This window comes from Bombyx mandarina, chromosome 04, assembly GCF_030267445.1.
Source record: "Bombyx mandarina strain Sakado chromosome 04, ASM3026744v2".
In the NCBI taxonomy this organism is placed as follows: domain Eukaryota; kingdom Metazoa; phylum Arthropoda; class Insecta; order Lepidoptera; family Bombycidae; genus Bombyx; species Bombyx mandarina.
The window spans coordinates 17336091-17356473 of NC_143211.1; the positions used below are offsets into that span (position 1 = coordinate 17336091).

Consider the following 20383-nt stretch of genomic DNA (forward strand, 5'->3'; position numbering starts at 1 on the left):
TCATAAAAATATACGTAGTTTCAATACCGATTAGCCGATATACGATTTCGACCTCATGTCTCACGAGGATTTGTCTCTCGTCGTCATGAGTATTAGCTCCAATCCCATTAAGCATTTATCTCTTTGGAGCAATAAGAAAGTGATGAGCGATTTTCGGTGGTCATGCGGATTGGTAGTACCGTGATGCTCATCTCTAGCACGAATTATGAACGCTCACTAATAGCTATGATGGAATTCGTAGCGCTTCGTCCGGAGTGAAGGCATTGGAATAACAATAATTGTTTGTCCAACATCCAATACAAATTGGTAGCCTTTTGGTAGCATAATGAGAGCAAAGTACAGATTAGACCTCATCGCAAATCACAGTTTTACAACATTTTTACGTTTCTGTTTTCACCGTAACGTCTCGTGTTGAAGTTAACGGTTGTAAACGTTTAATAGGGCAAGTTTTACTGTTTGCTAGGGGGCTGCTGGGGGGGGCGTACGGAGCGTGGGGAGGGGGGCAGTAAACGAATCACCTTTAACGTTTCTTCGGATAGTTGAAGCGCAGTTTGTGATTTTAAATTGGCATTTGATAGACGGGGTTTCGTGTGGGTACACCGTTGTTGTTGTTCTACCGCGAATTTGCCAGTAATTATATACATATTATTATAATAAATCATAAAACATTACGCCTACACTCCAACTGAAACATATGACAGTTTTAGGTAGGTTATAAGCAATAAAATAAAGCTCGACAACACTAAGCACTTGATGTTATTAAATACTCCAATTATTCCACGATCGGCGAGCACATTCATAAATCCGTGAAGTCGTCGTGGCCTAGAGGATAAGGGCAGTGAGTTTGTATCAAGCGATGCCAGTGTTCGAATCGCGCAAGCAGGTACTAATTTATCCAATGATATGCTTACGGAGGATTTCACGATGAAGGAATAATATTTAGCAATAATTAATGTTAAAGTTTTTGTGTAATTATTGGTCGCGAAAATTTCAATTGCGATTTAGACCATTTATCTCAAGAAAGAGAGCATTCAGACTGTGACATCTATGGGCATCTATGGTTCATAGCTTCTTAACGCCAAATGGGCCGTGAGGTCATTCACGTATATTATGAAAACATGTCGACGTAATTTTAATTTTATCAACGTAATTTTGTCTTTACGATTTGTTTTTGTCGATATAAGATAGCGAATAAAATAAACTACACAAACATTTTAAGCCTTCGAAAGAAATAAAATATCTTCCCCCATTTTCCTGCACGTCGCGAGCTGTCCCGGTCTGATCCGCAATAAATCGGCGTAATTTGGGGGGTTTAGGGGAGTTGAGAACGACAGTGTTTTCAGTAGTTTTGAACGCAGCGGGGGGGACGCGGAAGTGGGGTAGTGGAACTAGGTCAGCGCGGGGACGCCTAGGGTTGCACTGTGGATGTTTACTATTTATCAAATATATTTGATCTGGCAACACAAACGGCTTGTGAAGATTTAGTAGTCGAGTTAAACGGCTGTCACTTTATGACATGTTTGGCAATATAAAAGTCTACCAGCTGATATGGTCATAGAAGTTTTTTTATTTTAAATCTCACATATGCTTTATGATATTGCACATTGGCAGCCCTACGTAACAGGGCTACACTCCCCTCAACATTCTCGCGCCCTCTTTCCACACTTGTCATTGTGAATTTCCTCATCAAGTCACAATATTAGGTCAGACATAATGCTTGTTTTCATAACACTATTATATGCTTTATGTTAGTTTTCTGGTTAATGATTTTCCTAATTACATAACAAAATGTTGGTCTTATAATAAAAATATTATTTTGTATTCGATTCCATACGTCAACTTCCTATAAGTCATACATATGCCTCATCTAGTTAGTAATAACTACTCTATGACGTGCAGTACAATCTTCAATACTAACCTTGAATTTGCTGAGTGACATTCTTAATGCAGAGTAACATTTTGCAGAGTACTTAGAATATACTTTAGTGAATAATAGGACAACAGTATGCAGTGTTAGAAAACAAAGACTGATTATATATGATTTTGTTGTTACGATCAATTCAGATAATTATATATTGTTTAATATTATTGGCAATGCTGGTTTTTGTTCTCACTTTGAGAACATCTCAGAGGCAGCTTAGCTCATCAAAACTTTTTTTTTAAAACTAATAGAGTCAAGGGGTCGTGACAGCTTGTTTGTCTGAACTACTTAAGACATTTCAAACATCTGGCAGAACTTTTTTTTTGAAGAGCTCGCAGTGCTCCTAGTATTCTGTGGTTACTGGAACCCATGGACGTTATAGTGTAAGCTGTATGTATGTATGTATGTAGTGTATAGTGTAAGATTTGAGGCAAAAATTTGGCTTTAGGATTTCTTCTTTAGGCTTGTGGAGATTATTTAACGGTATGCAGCGGCTTTGGCCCTGGCATTGCTGAAGTCCATGGACGACGGTAACCACTCACCATCAGGGCCTTATGCTCATCAGCCTACAAGGTCAATAATTTTTTTTAAAACATAACACAATCAGGTTCGATGTACCCACCCAAAAAAGATAGGGTGATCTTGGGTAGACTACATAGTGAAAACGAATGTCTTAATTGTCTATACTAATATTATAAAGAGGAAAGATTTGTTTGTTTGTTTGTTTCGAATAGGCTCCGAAACTACTGGACCGATTTGAAAAATTCTTTTTCCATTAGAAGCCGACATTGTCCCTGATGAACATAGGCTACTTTTTTTTTTTTTTTTAATTTTTTTTTGTTTTCATGTGTGTTTTAATGTTTCCGAAGCGAAGCGAGGGCGGGTCGCTAGTAGGTTAATATATTGGTAGGTTTCATTTTCGTTATCTCGATCCATAGATATCATGATGCAATATACTTCTAGTTGTGGACCGTCAAATGGGTAGACCAGCTCACGTCCTGGAGCTAGTAAACTACCACTTTGAGACAAAATCGTATAGACTCATTGCACATCCACGCCCCTACTTTGAAGAGCGAAGAAGAAGAATTATATTGACTAATTTAGTGGCTGTTCGACGATGATCTGATTCATCTAATTAAGATATCCTAATCAGAAAAACACTAGGTATATAATATTGCTAAAAACTTTAATCCACGCGGACTCTAATTCGTTTCGGCGTATCGATTTAACAACTCGATAAAACGTTTCGAGTATCGATAGTGTATGATTTGCGGACGTCTAAAGTCGATTCAACACCTGTCGCTCCAAGCTTTGAGTGTCCGATCTACATTTAGACAATCGCTTAGTGCTGGGAGCTGTGCTTCGATAGATTTCCAAAATTTTGTTCAAAGTCGATAGTTTTTTTTTAAATAATCGAGTGCTACCCACAGTAATCTCGATGGTATTGTCAGATGCTCCTTCGACTACACAGATCCTGGGCCTACAATATGCTCGACACCAATGATGTTAGGTGGCAATTTGGCGACTGAGAACAGCAGTTATTTGGAAGAGGAAGATCATTGAGAACAGGATATTGTTAGCATTAATAAGCTAAAGGTTAGTTTAGCTGCAGCAGCTAGAGGTAACTGGGGACAGGTAACCACTGAAGTACAGACGAACTGTTTACAATGACTATAGGATTCTGTGCTATGTGCAAAAGGTGAATAAGTTACAGATTGTTATAAGCTTTTTCGGTTTTTTATATTAAAAACATTACAATACAAACCATGATCATGGCTCTTGCAACAGCACCCGAATATAAAAAAAACTCATGAAATGTGAAAATCGTTATGAAAATCCCTTAAATAGTTGTAATTATAATGGTGAATAAGTATTCTAGTAATCTGAATGTTAAAATGTTATAGGTACCTTGTGTTTCACTATAGGCGATATTCACATTCTCCAAGACGATATAGCGTGGCTATGAAAGGTAAAAAAATAAGAGAAATATTAAACATTTTATAAAAATCCTTTCCAGAACATTCTACGCGACCTTGTAACTGCGAATTCCAAGTAAGCAGTTGAGAAGTTTTCGCGTTAACGTCTCGTTAGGCTTAGATTGTTTTAAGATTGTCGTGGTCAATGCTACAATTAAACAACGTATTCGCTGGAATTAATTAATTACTCTGTTTGTATATGGGTCATTTTGATTTGGGGCAATGTGTTATAGGAATATGTTATTAGAGCACGTGTCAATGTCATGCTTCAATCAAAATTTTAAGTATCCAAGAAAGAGAGAGAGAGAGAAGAACACGTTATCCCACTCTAATGAAGTATAGACTAGCATATGAACATTGGTGATTGTTAGGACATCTTACATTAAATGAACAATTTCGACTAAAACTGAAGACCCTGAAGATACAAGTTTGCGCGTTCACTGCGAAGAAGGACTCGTTTGTCGAGCGATATCCAATTTCGGAGTCATTTGGAAGGCAAAGCAAAGTTGTCGTCCAAAATGCTGGGAGCCCTCAACGGAGCGAATCGGTACTTAACGCCTGGACAAAGACTTTTGCTTTATAAAGCACAAGTTCGGCCTCGCGTGGAGTACTGCTCCCATCTCAGGGCCGGGGCTCCCAAATACCAGCAATTTCCATGTGACTCCATGCAGAAGAGGGCCGTTTGGATTGTTGATAATCCCATTCTCACGGATCGTTTGGAATCTCTGGGTCTACGGAGGGACTTCGCTTCTCTCTGTATTTTGTACCGTATGTTCGGTGGGGAGTGCTATGAGGAATTGTTTGAGATGATCCCATCATCTCGTTTTTACCACCGCACCGCCCGCCATCAGTGTAGAGTTCATCCATACTACCTGGAGCCACTATATTCATCCAAAATGCGTTTCCAGAGATCTTTTTTGCCACTTACCATCCGGCTTTGGAATGAGCTCCCCTGCACGGTTTTTCCCGAGGGCTATGACATGTCCTTCTTTAAACGAGGCTTGTGAAGAGTACCTAACGGTAGGCTAAGGCTTGGCTCTACCCCTGGCATTGCTGAAGCCCATGGGCGACGGTAACCACTCACCATCAGGTGGGCTGTATGCTCGACCTTAAATTAAGAAGAGCAGTAATGAGCCATCACACATCTCCCTCGCAGTCAAGGTCGTGCAGCTTGCAGTGGCTCGATTATGCTTCTAAAAGTGTCGGCTGTGCGTTCGTTCACCTATAAAGAAAATTAAAAACTATACATCGTAACTTTTCATCGTACACTCACTCGTACATACATTTTACTACACACTACACAACATTCATTCATTTAAGGTCGTGACACTAAGCGTCGCACATCACATTCTATTACCAGCATATTTTAATAAATATCACCAACAACAGATTTTGTACAACAGATTGTATTTGACTCATTCAAAAGTATCGATAATAATATCGATAAATTTATTTTCAACTCACTAGTCATTTCTGTAACAGCGTGTCGGACAATGCATGCGAATGCAGGGTACCCGAAGTGGGGGGACGATTTTAGGGACCACAAGGGCGGCCTCGTGCCCTTCGCCGCCGGGTCACCTTGCGCAGGTACATACGCGTGCGCCTATTGTCCTTGCAACCTGACTCTACAATACTGTGACCATGATTCGAAAAAGTTTTACTAACAAAATTTTATTTTTCGCTCTTGTGATGTTTTCTTGTTAGTCAGTATATATAGGCTTATTTATTAGTCCGCGTGCCCCTTAAATAGCCCCTTAGGCTACCAACGATTAGGTAGGGGGAAAAAAGATTACATATTTACAATTAGTGTGAGACGTATTATCTTTGTTGTGATCACATTGCTTTCGTCACGATTTGCTTAAAATCATATTTATGTATTTACAACACAGTTAAATATTTATAAGTTTCGCCTTACCATCCTAACAATATAACCATATTAATTATGAAGAATATAAATTTTATTACTGATTAATTTATTGTAGGTATAGGTATTGTGTATTTGACACTATTTTTCTGTACTTTTCTTCTTCAAATGTAGAAAAGAATACAGTGCAGCTGTGATGATACGTAGTTACCGGTGCTATGAAAACCAGCACAGCAAAGCTACCGCCCACTGATATTACAACCAAAGCGACTTATTCAATACTAACAACAACAATTTTCATAGATATTATTCATCACCCGAAAAATGCTGGTCGTGCTACACATAAGCAATCAATGCACTTTCTAAAATAAGCACTATATCATCCGCTTAAAGTTTAATGTTCCTTGTTTTTGTAAAAAATACTGTTCTAACCGATTTCAAAGTTATAAAAAATAACCAATTGCATTTTATAGTTGAGCGTGACAGGATAATTTAGGGAGTGACGCGGCTCGCAAGGTGCTCACATGCAATACAATGGTTTTTGCGTATTTTTTAAATTAACTTTTTATCGATTTAGTTAGGCAAAAGTTTTTTTTCCTTCGTCCAATAGCATATCTAAAAAGTTATCAATGCTAAATTTAAAATATACAGTAAATCACGCCTAGAGATGACCGTATCATTATTGATTTAAAAAAAAGTAGGTCTAATTTACAATACGAACATTAGCGCGCCGGTACCAAGAGAATGGTCTGATCCGAGGCCGTTGTCGTCGTCTCCTGGACATAATATGGATGAGCAATTTGAACGGCTGTGCCTCGCCTTCCGAGCCAGCAACTGGTTCTGACCTAGCGGCGTGTCCTGGAATAGTAGCGGCATTGCCCAGGTGTCCTGACGGGCTAGATCTGATTGCTGTGTTGACTGCGGGAACCACCCTACTCTGCTCGGGTTCTAATCCTGGCATATCGGACGACGGGTGAGAGGGGGAAGTCACAAGGGAAGTTGCTTAGGCCCGAAAAACTCTAAGCACAGACAGATAGTTCGACATTTGGCCTCTTACTCGAAAAATAATCTACAATACGAAGCAATGTCTTTTGTTGTAGTAAGATTTTAAGCTTTCCTTTAAGTGCAGACATAAATCCGCTGAGATATAAAGAGCTGGACTTCGTTTTAGGAGCATTATGACTAAAATGTGACAATCCGAAACATTTAATCTCCTTAACGTAATTATGTTAATTGGTGGCCTCAAACAATAAGTGATCCCAGCGACCATTATGCTTTTGACAACTTCTATTCTACACTTGTGCGAGCTTGCAACCCTTCGTTCTGTTTACTAAAATCAATTACAGTCTTTCAGCTGTGTGCATTACGTAAGCGGTCAGTCTTACAATCATGACTTCAATATTGCAAGGCGCTCTCATTTCGACTTCGTTGCTATCTCATCAAACATGCCTTATTAATTTTACTGCATACAAAGAGCTCTTTATAGTTGGCAGCTTCCCAATGTCCGCGGTCGAAGCTACGATCAAGAGGTCCTCCCTACCGTCCTTGTAGACAATAAGCTCTAAAGCTCGTTTAACTAGAACATCTAAAGCGATTACCGTGCAGTTTTTATGAATTGTTTTTGTACGAGTCCAACATTGCTTTTGTATTTGCGTATTTAAGCCGTTCGCACATCCGATGACTTGGTACGATAAATTTTTAATAAGCATCAGCTTGTCCATCCGTTACGTGGAATAAAAATATCCGGAAAAACAAATTACAAATTTTGCGTTAGGCAGCGGCTTGGCTCTGCCCCTGGCATTGCTGAAGTCCATGGGCGACGGTAACCACTCAACATCAGGTGGGCCGTGTGCTCGTCTGCCTACAAGGGCAATAAAAAAAAGCATTATTTTTACGTTTTAATATAATTATCATTTATGTTCATATATTGATTAGTCTATGATTAAAAATTAAATGTTTGAAGCTTTGTTTATTTATTTTTCATTTATCTTTATTATTATTGTCTACTCTTAGAAGGAAGTAGCACCACATTCTATCTATTTATAATATATTTTATACTATATTTTCAAACGTAGCATATGTATTCATAAGTACAACGATATATCGTAGAATGAGCACAAAATTTGTCATATCATCTGCCGTGACTGCAAATCGTCGAACGAAATTAAGTAACAATTATTTAATCTCATCTGAGGTTGAACAATAACGCGATAAATACTCGTATTAAGCCTGTTTGATGTACGTTCGGCTTTATAGTATCATTTAATAGATATCGGTTTGTTTTTAATTTGAGAAAAAAAAAAAAACATTTCCGGTATAGTTATTTGCGTAATAATGTTTTTACTTCATTAAATAAAACGTTAAAGGTATTTTTTGTTAAAGATTGTGTATTTAATTGTCTGTACTGACGAATTATTTATAGGCTATAAAGTAGGACTTAAATTGCGCGTGATCGAAATGCACCCTCGTAGATGTATGTATGGCCGTTTTCCAATTACAGCACAAGAGCGCATTATGCGGCATAATGCTCAACTAAGCTTCAGCATAATTCGGCATTGTGCGTCACTGAGTCGCATTATGCCTGTAATAGGAAAACTACCATTAAGTAATGGTTAATTACAGAGCATAATGCGACTCAGTGACGCACAATGCCGAATTATGCTGAAGCTTAGTTGAGCATTATGCCGCATAATGCGCTATTGTGCTGTAATTGGAAAATGGCCTAAGTCTCACAAATCAGTAGGTACACAAATGTAAACATTTTTTTATATTTTTAGTAGAAATTTTAAAACGTATGTATATTTTTTTCTAATTTTTTTTATTTTTATTTCCTAAATTATATTTGAAAACAAAAAAAATTGGACAATTAAAGCAGGATATCCATTGTTTGTTTCACAGGAATCGTCGCCTACATTGACGCTAATATCGTCAAAGGTAAGTTGAAAAAAAAAAGTAAAAAAAATAATAATAATATTCAATTTCACGATCATGACCATTGCTTTGCCGGTGAAACAAATAAAAATATCCTGCTACAGTTTCGTTTTTTTTTTTTTCATATATTCTTTGTGTATATTATTTACAGAAGATACATTGCATGATGCGTACTGTTTAGACAAGCGTCACATCCCATTCTCGTGTATATATACAGAAATGTTAACTGTTGTTTGTGTGTTTATTGTTTTCTGCTTCAATTTAATGGAAGTGTGTATTGCGCTTGTCTAAGAGCTGTTAAAAAAATCGTATGTGAATAATTTAGATTTTTTTTAGGTAAATCATATTTAAAATTGGGAAGAAGCATTTGTGGTCTAATCGGGGAAACGCCCCAAGTTTTTGCTGGGTGATCCTTTCATCAAAGGTTAATGGTTTATTAAATCTCACTTTTTTATTGCTTTAGGTAGATGAACTCACGGCTCACCTGGTGCTATGTGATTACTGGAGTCCATAAATATTTACAACGTAAATGCCGCCCCCTCTTTCAGACATGAGTTCCAAGTTTTACAGTACAACGGCTGCCCCGTCCTTCAAACCGAAAGGCATTACTGCTTCACGATAGAAATGGCCAGGGTGGTGATACGTACCCGTGCGGACTCACAAGTTGCGCATTACTGCTGCTTGTGGTAGGGTATTACTGCGGTCTAATATGTAATAACATTAGAATGAAGACAATGCAGGCTTACTGACGTCCACGGGCCATGTTACCGCTAGTCTTCTGGTTATCTTCATCGACAATCCAACGAAGGGTACTGCCACATTGTTAGCGCTTATTTCTGCAGGCAGCGCCACACTGCAACGCGCACTAACTATGTTCATTTCGGGCTCCCAAATCGTATCTCGAGGGTGAGATTATTGAAGCTATTGAATAATGATCACCTCTTTAGGCGGTGGTTAGCAGCCATGACCGCCCTGTATCGGGATCGGAGATCGATTCCCGATTCGAAATATGATAAGGATCTCTTATTGGAAGACATTCAACATATACAAACCATTCTCCTCAAATACGTTATAGGATAATAAGGATGATGACGAAATAAGAGTCACTCATTTCGACTCTTCTTCTCTCTCTTCTATTTAACAGCTTAATCATTATAAACTTTCGTGTCTTAATATGAGTACTTAATATGAGTGAGAGCGTACCTCACTAACGACTTCCTAGGCCAAGACTTAATAGCGTGTATTAAAATATGAAGCCGGTGGTAGGGCATATTATGAGTATTTATGAGCAACGATTGTGGGCAACCGTGCTGCCGACTTCTGCCGCGAAACGCGTTTCTATTTGGAGGGTGGGACAGGTTTTATACAGCTCGGCCTAAACATTGATCTCCGTGTCTGAAGGTAGATTGTGGTAATCACTTAATCAAGTGGTCAGTTCACACAATGCAATATAAAAATAAACCTCTTTTTTTCATCAATAGAGCATGGCTTCAATTATGCTAAAATAAACTCGCTTAATGATTCCATCAATATCGAATGTACAGAGACACGGTGTAAAATGTCCTCTAATGCTCCTCTATATAGTCCTCGATACACAACGACATTGTAAGTCATCTCGATTTTTTGTAACAAAAATACATTACCACTCACAGGACCACACGTAATAACATTAGTAATCGACTACATATAAATTTAGATTCAGTTGAACATATTCAAACAGGAAATTTTTGTATTATGACTAGCTTGAGATTGTTTTGAGTCTAAATGTGTAGCTTGTAGCGCCATCTGTAGTTCATGTAAAGAAACAGTTATCCTGAATCACTTAATCTCGTGACTTGCTACGAAGTTTCCTTCTAGTAGATGGGTCCCGGGGATTTCATCTCGGGGACTGTTCAGAGTGCATATTGCAGCTTTGTTTATTTTGAACAATCTTTTGCAATTCTGAATTTATCTTCCGGTGTCTCATTCCAGCTTCATATAGAACTTGTTATATATGGTTTTATATATATGGTGGTAGGACCTCTTGTGAGTCCGCGCAGGTAGGTACCATCACTCCGCCTATTTCTGCCGTGAAGCAGTAATGCGTTTCATTTTTTAGGGTGGGGCAGCCGTGGTAACTATACTTGAAACCTTGGAACTTATATCTCAAGGTGAATGGCTCATTTACGTCATAGATGTCTATGGGGTCCAGTATGTATGGGCTCCAGGTGGGCTGTGAGTTCATCCACCCATATAAGCAATATATAAAAAAAATTCGTCGTCATCGCGTCCATTGTCGGAGATCTTCGTTTGAACCTCGTGGATCCCAATAATTAGAATCACTGTTACCATAAAAGTTCTTCGGTTTTCGTGAGTGTTTAATATATCACTTTTATTCTTATCATTCTAAAATGTTTGATGTTTCGAATGTCTTGACAGCTTTAAGAGGCTACGGAAGACGTCTTACATGTTATTACGTTCGAAAATCATTCGTACGATTGTAATGCAGCTTGAAATTTCCATACAATTTTGAGTGAGATGAAGCAATGAAAAACAGCACAGAGCTATCTTAATTATCAAATAATAATACTGCCGCGGTTTCTTAAAAAACTTGAAATTTAATCGTTCGCAGTAAAGCTTTTATTTCCAATTAGAACAGCACCACGAATCCTGTAGTACAGGATTTAAAAAATGAACAACGCCATCTATTGATGACAAATGTAAACCTGTAGCTTATTAGTAATCACAAATATTAGGTACCTACACAGAATAATTTATTATTAACTATCTTTAACTTAGATAAAGATCTACAAACCAAAATATAAATGACTCATAAATGATTTGTAATGTATACTCGGAATCGTAAGATCGACTTGCTTTGCTCGGGATTTAATAAAGTTTATCCATAGCTCAGATTTTATCTTTTCCTTGAATAATTTCTTCGTACTTTTTTGTTATTTACATTTTAATGTAATGTGTCTTTCTTGACCATTATTAAATGGTAATAGTAAACATTAGTTAATTCTAATTACTTTGTTAATACTACTTAAATGTGGAAAATTCTAGAAAATATTTTGCGCGTTACTATCTTACCAATACTAAAAATTTTTACATTTAAATAGATAGTTATTATTATTTTTGTTTAAGCTAGAAATTTATTCACGTTTAGGATTCGTGATCTCTTAACATCTTTTAAAGTGAAGAAATGGTACGCATCTACGATAGCACAAATACCAGAAGATGGTATAAAATAACTTTGCTATAATTTTAATCTTATAAATATTATAATAGTCTTAATACGGAGATATTACCTAACTTTTAAATAAGAAAATGAGAACAAAATGTACTTAAACAAATATCGAATCCAATGACAAAGCACGGTAATCTAATAATTTTCAGTCCGTATAAAACTTATCCACCGCTTAATAGCGTTATTAAAACATGAGTTTTCCTTTTAAAAGTTATACAAAATCAAAACAGCGATAACGACCAAACCATACTCTATACATACGGCACCGAGTATTCGTGTAACAACAATAATTACGTCCGGTTGTTACTCAGCTTCTCAACATATTTTGTAAATGAATAAGAAGTATAAAAGTTTTTTTTTCTTAGATTCGATCATACTTTTTTTTGGTAAAGTCTGGAATTCGAGTCACAGCGATAGTAGAAACAAGATATTCTCGATTTTAGGTCCTGTCAGATTTTTTTGAAGGAGATAGATTTAAAATCATACCAATGGTAATTAGGATTATCGAAATTTTGGAACGAAGTTCCTTATGGGACGATGCGGAGGGGTACCCTAAGCGGAAAAAAACGTCCGTAACGTAAGATTTTTATTAGTAATGCACACAGTGTACGACTTAACTTTGTAATAACGTACAAAAAATAACTTATTTTTTTATCATTCATCGACCACGATCTCAGAGCGTTCGTTTGCGCAATACACTAACTCTTGTGCAAAAAACCGTGAATGTACCACAATAAGTTCGCACGTTACCGAATGACCGTGGGTTGTTGCGAAACCTCCAGTTTTATTTCTTAATAGCAAAAATAGAACTTACAATTAATATTTTTATAATAAGGAACTTCGTTCTTATCCGGTGTCCCACGACACCACACATCTTTTTTATTTTTGTTATTTACGTGCGGGTGAATGTTCTCACTGTCCATTTAGTGTTAAATGGTTACCAAAAACTCACTAAGTACCACAACGTGAAGTCGCCACCGACTTCGAGATGTGAATTCTAACTCTAAGTTGTATTTTCACCGATTTGAAAGCTATAATTTTCAGACATATTTCAACTAATTCGACACACACATGAACTCAAGCTAGAATATGAACTGTGTTACCAGACTCATGAATAGGCCAACCTCAATACGCGACGTCCATATCTTGATTACATTTGATCGACAATACTACTACACGTGTAAATTGGAAATGTACTAAACTTTAATTAAGTATTATTATTAGTACGTAAAGAGAGCAGCACGTGCTCGTTTCGTTTTGGTCTCATCTCGCCGGATGCGTCGCGGCGGTTCACGCGCATGCCGAAGTCTGTAACGCAAGCGATGCAATAGTAATTATAGAAGTGGCATTATAATATTTATTTTATTCATTTTTTTTATTGCTTAAATGGGTGGACGAGCTCACAGCCCACCTGGTGTTAAGTGGTTACTACAACGTAAATGCGCCACCCACCTTAAGATATAAGTTCTAAAACCTCAGTATAGTTACAACGGCTACCTCACCCTTTAGACCGAAACGCATTACTGCTTCACGGCAGAAATAGGCAGGGCGGTGGTACCTACCCGCGCGGACTCACAAGAGGTCCTACCACCAGTAATATAAAATAATGCAATACGTTTCTTCGTACAAGCTCTCTCACACGTGGCTGTGGAATATGAAAAAAAGGCTTTTAATGCACCTCTGTACACTACCTTCCATTATAAATATTTTTTTTTCGGTTAGTGCGTGATAGTCGTAATTAAAACTAGTTTTGAAGTTATCATGCCATATTATTCTTTCGTACCTATACCCAAGTCAAATAATCTGACAGACCTCGAGCTATGATTAGTTCGCTCTGAATGTAATAAAAAAAACGCAAAAGTTATGAAATATGTATTTTCATACGTCTTTTTATCGTTATCCAATAATAAAAATTATCTTGGATTAAATGAAAAATATTGAAAGATCTGATAATTATGTGAGTTTTGTTTTTACTTGATTAAATTTAGATAGCAATCGTGTATCACAAAATGTTTCGAAACAAAAACAAGATAATTAACTGAAGCCTCTCTATCTATAACATTAATGGTTCTGTGGCGAAGAAAAGTCGTATCGAAACATTCAGTTAAAGGACAAGTGTCGCCGCTACTAGAAATAGCCGCGAGTGGCGCGGGGGGGTGCGGAAAGGACTTTACAGGGAGGGGGGACGCGCTTCCGTCGCAACGAGCACGTGGAGATGATGAGATTTCTTTTTTTTTGGTACACCGTTCGATTTTTCTTTGATTTTAGCTTTTTAATGTCACTTATTAAGCTGTATTTACGTAAGCTCACTATAATAATTCTTCTTTGTCTCCACCTTATCCCACTAGGTGGAGTCGGCACAGCGAACTTTTCTATTCCATTCTCTTCTATAGAATATTATATAATATAACGTTAACACTCACTCCCCTCTCTCTCTCTCATATCGTCATTCACACACTCCATCCATGTCTTCTTCGGTCGACCTCTTCCCCCTCTACCTTGCTAATCTACTTTTTTTTTTTTTTGTCAGGAGGAAATCGTCGGACTTCCGCCCTTCACTGGGGATGGAGGGCGGGGCATGTCGGAGTCGAACCGACTAAAACCTCCTGTCTCTCAACAACCAACGTCCAAACCTCGCATGAGACAAAACTCATGAAAAGGCAAAGGGGGGAAAGTGAAGCGTTTAGTGCGGAGCACATCTCTCCCATCACCCTCCCCCTCGGGACGCCGGACTGGCGGTCGTCGGCGCCACGACCACCAGCCCTCTCGGTCGGCAGGCTATCCGAAGCCCGCCTAGATGGCGCCGGTTAGAATGATCTATCCTACGGAATACCCCGCTGGGTCAGAACCAGCGTGGGTTGAGGATAGCCGGCCTTCCATCACCCGGATGCTCATGCATAAAACGCGTGCAGAGCAGCTTGCACCTCGTCTTCTTAGGCCCCCTTCGCCGGTCCCCAGGCCGACGTGTGAGGGAGACCCGAAACACTTAGAGGGCCAGGACTTGGGCGAGATCCGCCTCCCTGGCCCCCGCTCGACCGCGGCGGGCCTGTGCGTCTCTCACGCGCCCCGCCGCCTCCTTCTGCGAGATGGTGCACTCGCAGAAGTCGAGCATCGCCTTCCACGACTCGTCGTCACCGAGCATCGATGCCACAACACTCGGCAACGACAAGTCGTTTCCTATTTTTGCGACGAGGACACGGCGCCACCCCTCCCATGCGGGGCAGGCGACGAGCGTGTGCTCCGCCGTGTCCAAGTTGCAACCACAATGGTGGCACTCTGCCGTCGGCTCGGCTCCGATCCGGTGCAGGAACTCACCGAAGCAACCATGCCCAGTGAGCACCTGCGTGAGCCGGAAAGTGAGACGTCCTCTGTCACGATTCACCCAGTTCACAAGAACCGGGCGAATCGCCTCGACGGTCCTACGACCAGCCGAAGGATCGGCCAGCCGTCTGGACCATGCCTACAGCACGGACCGCCGAGATTGGGCCCTCCGCGCTCTGACCACACTGGGGCTGGGACGTGCCACGCCCCGGGCACGAAGGTCAGCCCGCCACTGATAGTCAGCGGCGAGCGCCTCCGCCTCCAGGACCCAAGGCGGCGTCCCAGCCAGTACACACGCCGCCTCGAAGGAGATGGTGCGATAGCCACGGATGACCCTGACCGCGATGGTGCGTTGCGGCCGTTGCTTCGCTACCCCCACGGCCAGGGACTGGCCCCACACGGGCGCCCCGTATAGAGCCATTGATCGCACCACCCCCGTATAGAGACGGCGCGTCACTGCTAATCTACTTATACAGTGGTTTTTACGGATGTTTCGTTATTACTACTGAACCATGCATTCGATTGACTTGAAACTTGGTATCCATGTATAAAATATATGTACTTAATGAATAGGCTAATATTTATATGAGTGTTGGACTCCCTCATAATAATGAATATAAAGAATAACGTTAATTTTAAATGCCCAGCGAAGCGGGCGAGTACGGCTAGTCTCACTATAATAATTGTGCTGAGTTATTTATTTCACTCGGATAAGGTTTGTATTTTGATTTGAAGTCCCCACTAGGACATATACCCAAATCTTCCTCCCATCAATGCAATAAAAAAAAATGAGACGGTCTCAAAGATAAGACGCCTGATATTCAAATCCGATGCGATAGTCCTGGTGTTAAATTACGGTTAACAGGTAGCAATTTCTTTAATGTAATACGTATTTAATCAATGTTAGTAAATTATATCCATGATGAACAAATAATATCGTGTAATAGAAAACTCATGAAAAGTAAAACTGGTGGTAGGCCGTCTCGTTAGCCCTCACGGATTGGTATCACCAGCGGCTTAAAAACTGTGGGTAAAACATTATAACCACACAGTTGAAACTTATGTTATGTTTCAAGGTGGGTGGCGTCATTCATTTTGTGATAGTATCTATGGACCCCGGTACCCACTTAACACCACATGGGCGGTAAAAAAAACATATCACAAGGTCACAATTTAATTAGCCTTACTCCGTTTGTTGGTAAACTTTTTTTATTATATATTTTTTTATATTTGAATGGAAATGTATGGAAACGGTAGTGCAAAGTAGAGGGGAAGAGGTCGACCAAAGAAGACATGGATGGAGTGTGTGACTGACGATATGAGAGAGAGGAGTGAGTGTTGAGATGACGGCTGATAGAAGAGAATGGAAGAGAAAAATTAGCTGTGCCGACCCCACCTCGTGGGATAAGGTAAGGGAGGCTATAAAGAAAAAAAAAAGAAGATTTGAAGAAGATAACTAATTGCAGTATACAATGTTTCAACATAATTAACGAATACACAAGACACTGCAGTTTCTCAAAAATTACTTAGTAACGTGTTCTCTGAAAGAAAAACCGTCCCAAAGTAAATAAACAAATAATTAACTGAAATTAACCTAAAAATTAAGTGCATCATTTACTTCAAACGTATTCAATGTAGAAGTAAACAAAATAATGCGTAATCGCATCTTTGGAAACGGTAAAACGGGCGCTTGAGGTGGACCGGGGTCATAATTCACAACGATGTGGCAACTTTCTGTGTCGCCAACGTGTAATATAGAATTCGGTGTGTGGGCGGAATGCACTCGTTATTGTCACGACGCACGAAATTAGTTGGATGTGGCTTGTGGGACAGATCTATTGTCGCAAAGCTCGCCCGGTTACGCTGGCATAGCTCCCTAATTTAGCAGCTTAGGCAGGAAAACTAAAAGGTCGGAAATAGGATAACTGAAATTGTGTTCTATAGGGAGGGAGAGGGAGTGCTCAGTGGCGAGCAGTTGGCCTATGTCCAACATGATGAGGGAGGGAGAGCAATACAACTTGCACTTCGACCTCATGTCTCAAGGTAGGCGACATGCATATTTTGATGTCTGCGGGATCCGGTAGCCAATTTACATTAAACCTACAGCCCTATAAGCTCGCTCATATGTATATCACCGCAATAAATAAATAAATAAAACATTATCTACACTACAAATATGTAAGGAAGAAATCGTAATGAGACAATTAAATCACAGGTACTGATGTCAATTTATGTCCTTATTACATTAATGTCGGTAAATTGGAAGACGGTTTCATGGCCAATCTAATTTAGAGTTTATAGTTACGTCAAAATTAATACTACTAGACATCTTGAGTCGAAGTTTAGATTGCAACGTAAAAAGCGATATATGAATACCTTTGAAACTGAAACGATTGCTATGCAATTTAAATGCGTAGGACAATATTACGCGGAATACAGGCAAGGACTGTATTTGACTAAGTGTTAAGTCGTTCGTTGTTACATAATAAACACATTATTGCGTCGCGTAAACCTGGAACTTATTGCCTCAGAAGGCAGACCGAACCCGACCTAATCATCAGCGCTCACCGCGGCTCAAGGACGTCAAAAGATCACAGGTGCATTTAAATAGGTAAACTGTTGCTGTGAAAAAACTATCGCTAGGTTGTTCTAAACGAAGACTGTATTGGAATTTACACTGAAACAGCTCTCAGATTGCCCTAAGCGCGTCATTACGGATCCTCCCGAACCATTAACGGTGCTTTTAGGTACCTCAAGTACCGGTCACCGTTCTCGTCGAAATTGACTAAGTAAATTAGACCCATAGACAGACCCATAGACACAGCGCACTGAGTTTCTCGTCGGATCTTCTCAGTGGGTCGCGTATCCGATCCGGTTGTAGATTCTGCGAAGCACTGCTCTTGCTAGGGCCAGTGTTAACCACACTTCCGATTTGAGCCCCGCGAGCTCACCTACACGCTAGGGTGAATCCGAAACAGCCTCTCAAGCCTATCAGCTTAAGTAGGGAAAAAAAACAAGTTCAGCTTTTAATTAAAAAAAATATATTCAAATTGCCGTATCCACCTACCTTTATTTTCTTGCATCCCGAACCGCTTCATTATGCTTCTATGTAAGTTTTATCTGTGCTATATTATTATACGGCGCTTCGTTGATATATTTACGTTTGTTTCACACATTTCCCGCTCGAATAACTCGGTCGGATCCGTGGTCGGATCATATACTGATTTATTTTTAAATGGCGCCACGTTTGTTACATATGAGGAAATCAAACGTTTTTTTTTTAAATATACAGCCTATTAAATTAAAGTATTGTTTACATTTAATGATATAGTTATGTCTTTTGAATAAAACTATACTATATAATAATATAACAGTGTTTTTTTGTCTCTTTTGTTTTAGAAATATTTTATATGTGATAGTTGATGGATAAGATGTCTAGTGCAACTTGTGGTGGCCTAAAGGATAAGATGCCTGGTCTGGATTGTATTATAAAAAACTAAGACCTTAGAACTTATGTCTTGAGGTAGGTGGCGGCATTTACGTCGTGGGTGTCTACGGGCTCTGGTAACTACTTAAGACCAGGTGGGCCGTGAGATCGTCCACCCAACTAAGCAATAAAAAAAAGACTACTTGCCTCAGTTTTGTAAATCAATTCTAGACAATACTCAGATATAAATGAAATAAATGTTTTCACAATAAATGTACAATGTCGTTTATTATAATTTACAGTACAGTAAATTATACATTTTTATTTCCTAAAACGCTTCCTTTACTGAAGCATTCATTTTCAACATTTTATTATATAATGTTTACATGTGTCATACAGTGCGACTAAATCGATATTCGAAATTTGAATGTAAAATCGCAAATCTTCTTACCGATAGACGAGGTTCAGTGGCAAAAGCATTTTGAACCGTACAGCCTATTTACTATAATAATATAGGGATACAAATAAGACATTTTTCCCCTCGATTATTGTATTCCATCGAAAAGTTATGAGAGATCGTTTATATAAAACTTCATTGTTATTTGTTTTGATGAACAGTAAACGTACCCTGAATCTCAGATCGAAAACGGCTGTAAACATCAAAACACTATCAAATTAATAAGATAGTGCGTAAAGATTTTTATAACCATCGTGCGCGACGCAAACACGAAATAAAAGTGCGTGTCTTGTGTTTATTTTTACTGAAATAAACCAATATGTCGTCTGTAAAGTACTTTATTTGTAGTGTTGTCAGTTTAAAACGGAGTCCGCTGTTTCGTGTTTCAGACTCAGTCAGTCAGTTCAACAGTGTGGCAATTTATGTGAAATAATTTAAATACAGCAAAAATATGTACGCATTTTTGTTTACTAAGAAATACATAAACACACATACATACATATGTATATGCATACAAGCACACACGCACACAGTTTTTACACACACAATTATCCTGCTTTAGTTGCAAAAGACGCTCCTAATATGTGGATACGCTTATTGACCAAGTGAGACATTGAAATTGACGCTTCGCAAATAGAATGTACATAGATCAAGGCTATTGTTTTCCTAAAAATGTAAATCATATTAATGCTGAAATTCATTTGATGCGCTTATGTGTTATGCCGGATCACTGCACACTCAATGCCGCACATAAATACACACAAGCCATAACATATCCGCGGATTCTTAACCACGTCTTTATCGCTTGATTACATCACATGACGCATGACCATAATCCCAGCTAAGCTATCTTTTCTTAGCAACATTTAGAAGAGTTATCTTATTAAACAAATTTTCAAAAGTTACTGAATGAATTTACCGCAATTATCTGTCAATATCCTGGCAACATTGCATCGATGTACTGTGTAATCCAACACTTGGCGACAGTATCACGTACATTGTTGACATAGAAAATTACTGCAAAACACATGGCAATATCAACCTTACGTTCTATAGAGTTAGAACTTGAATTAAAATGAGTCTATGTAATATTGAAATCAACACAACTTCTGTATTCAAAAGTTTGTAATAGACAAGAGAATTTGTTGGTTTGATAAAAAAAACTACTTTAAATTCAAAATAATTGTGGTTGTAACAAAATAAGGCTCTAAGAGCCTATCTGTTGTTTTTAGTTCTGTGTCTCTGCACTATAAGGTC

The 20383-nt window shown here is 38.8% G+C and overlaps 1 protein-coding gene across 2 annotated transcripts in view; it reads left to right on the top strand.

The window, feature by feature from the left end:
• Positions 1–20383, top strand: part of LOC114253388 (uncharacterized) — a 195005-nt gene that overhangs the window by 123424 nt on the left and 51198 nt on the right. For both annotated transcript variants that reach the window (XM_089727209.1, XM_089727208.1), the window contains one exon: positions 8660–8695. In XM_089727209.1, the coding sequence (XP_089583335.1) occupies positions 8660–8695 (36 nt within the window). The remainder of the gene's footprint in view (positions 1–8659; positions 8696–20383) is intronic.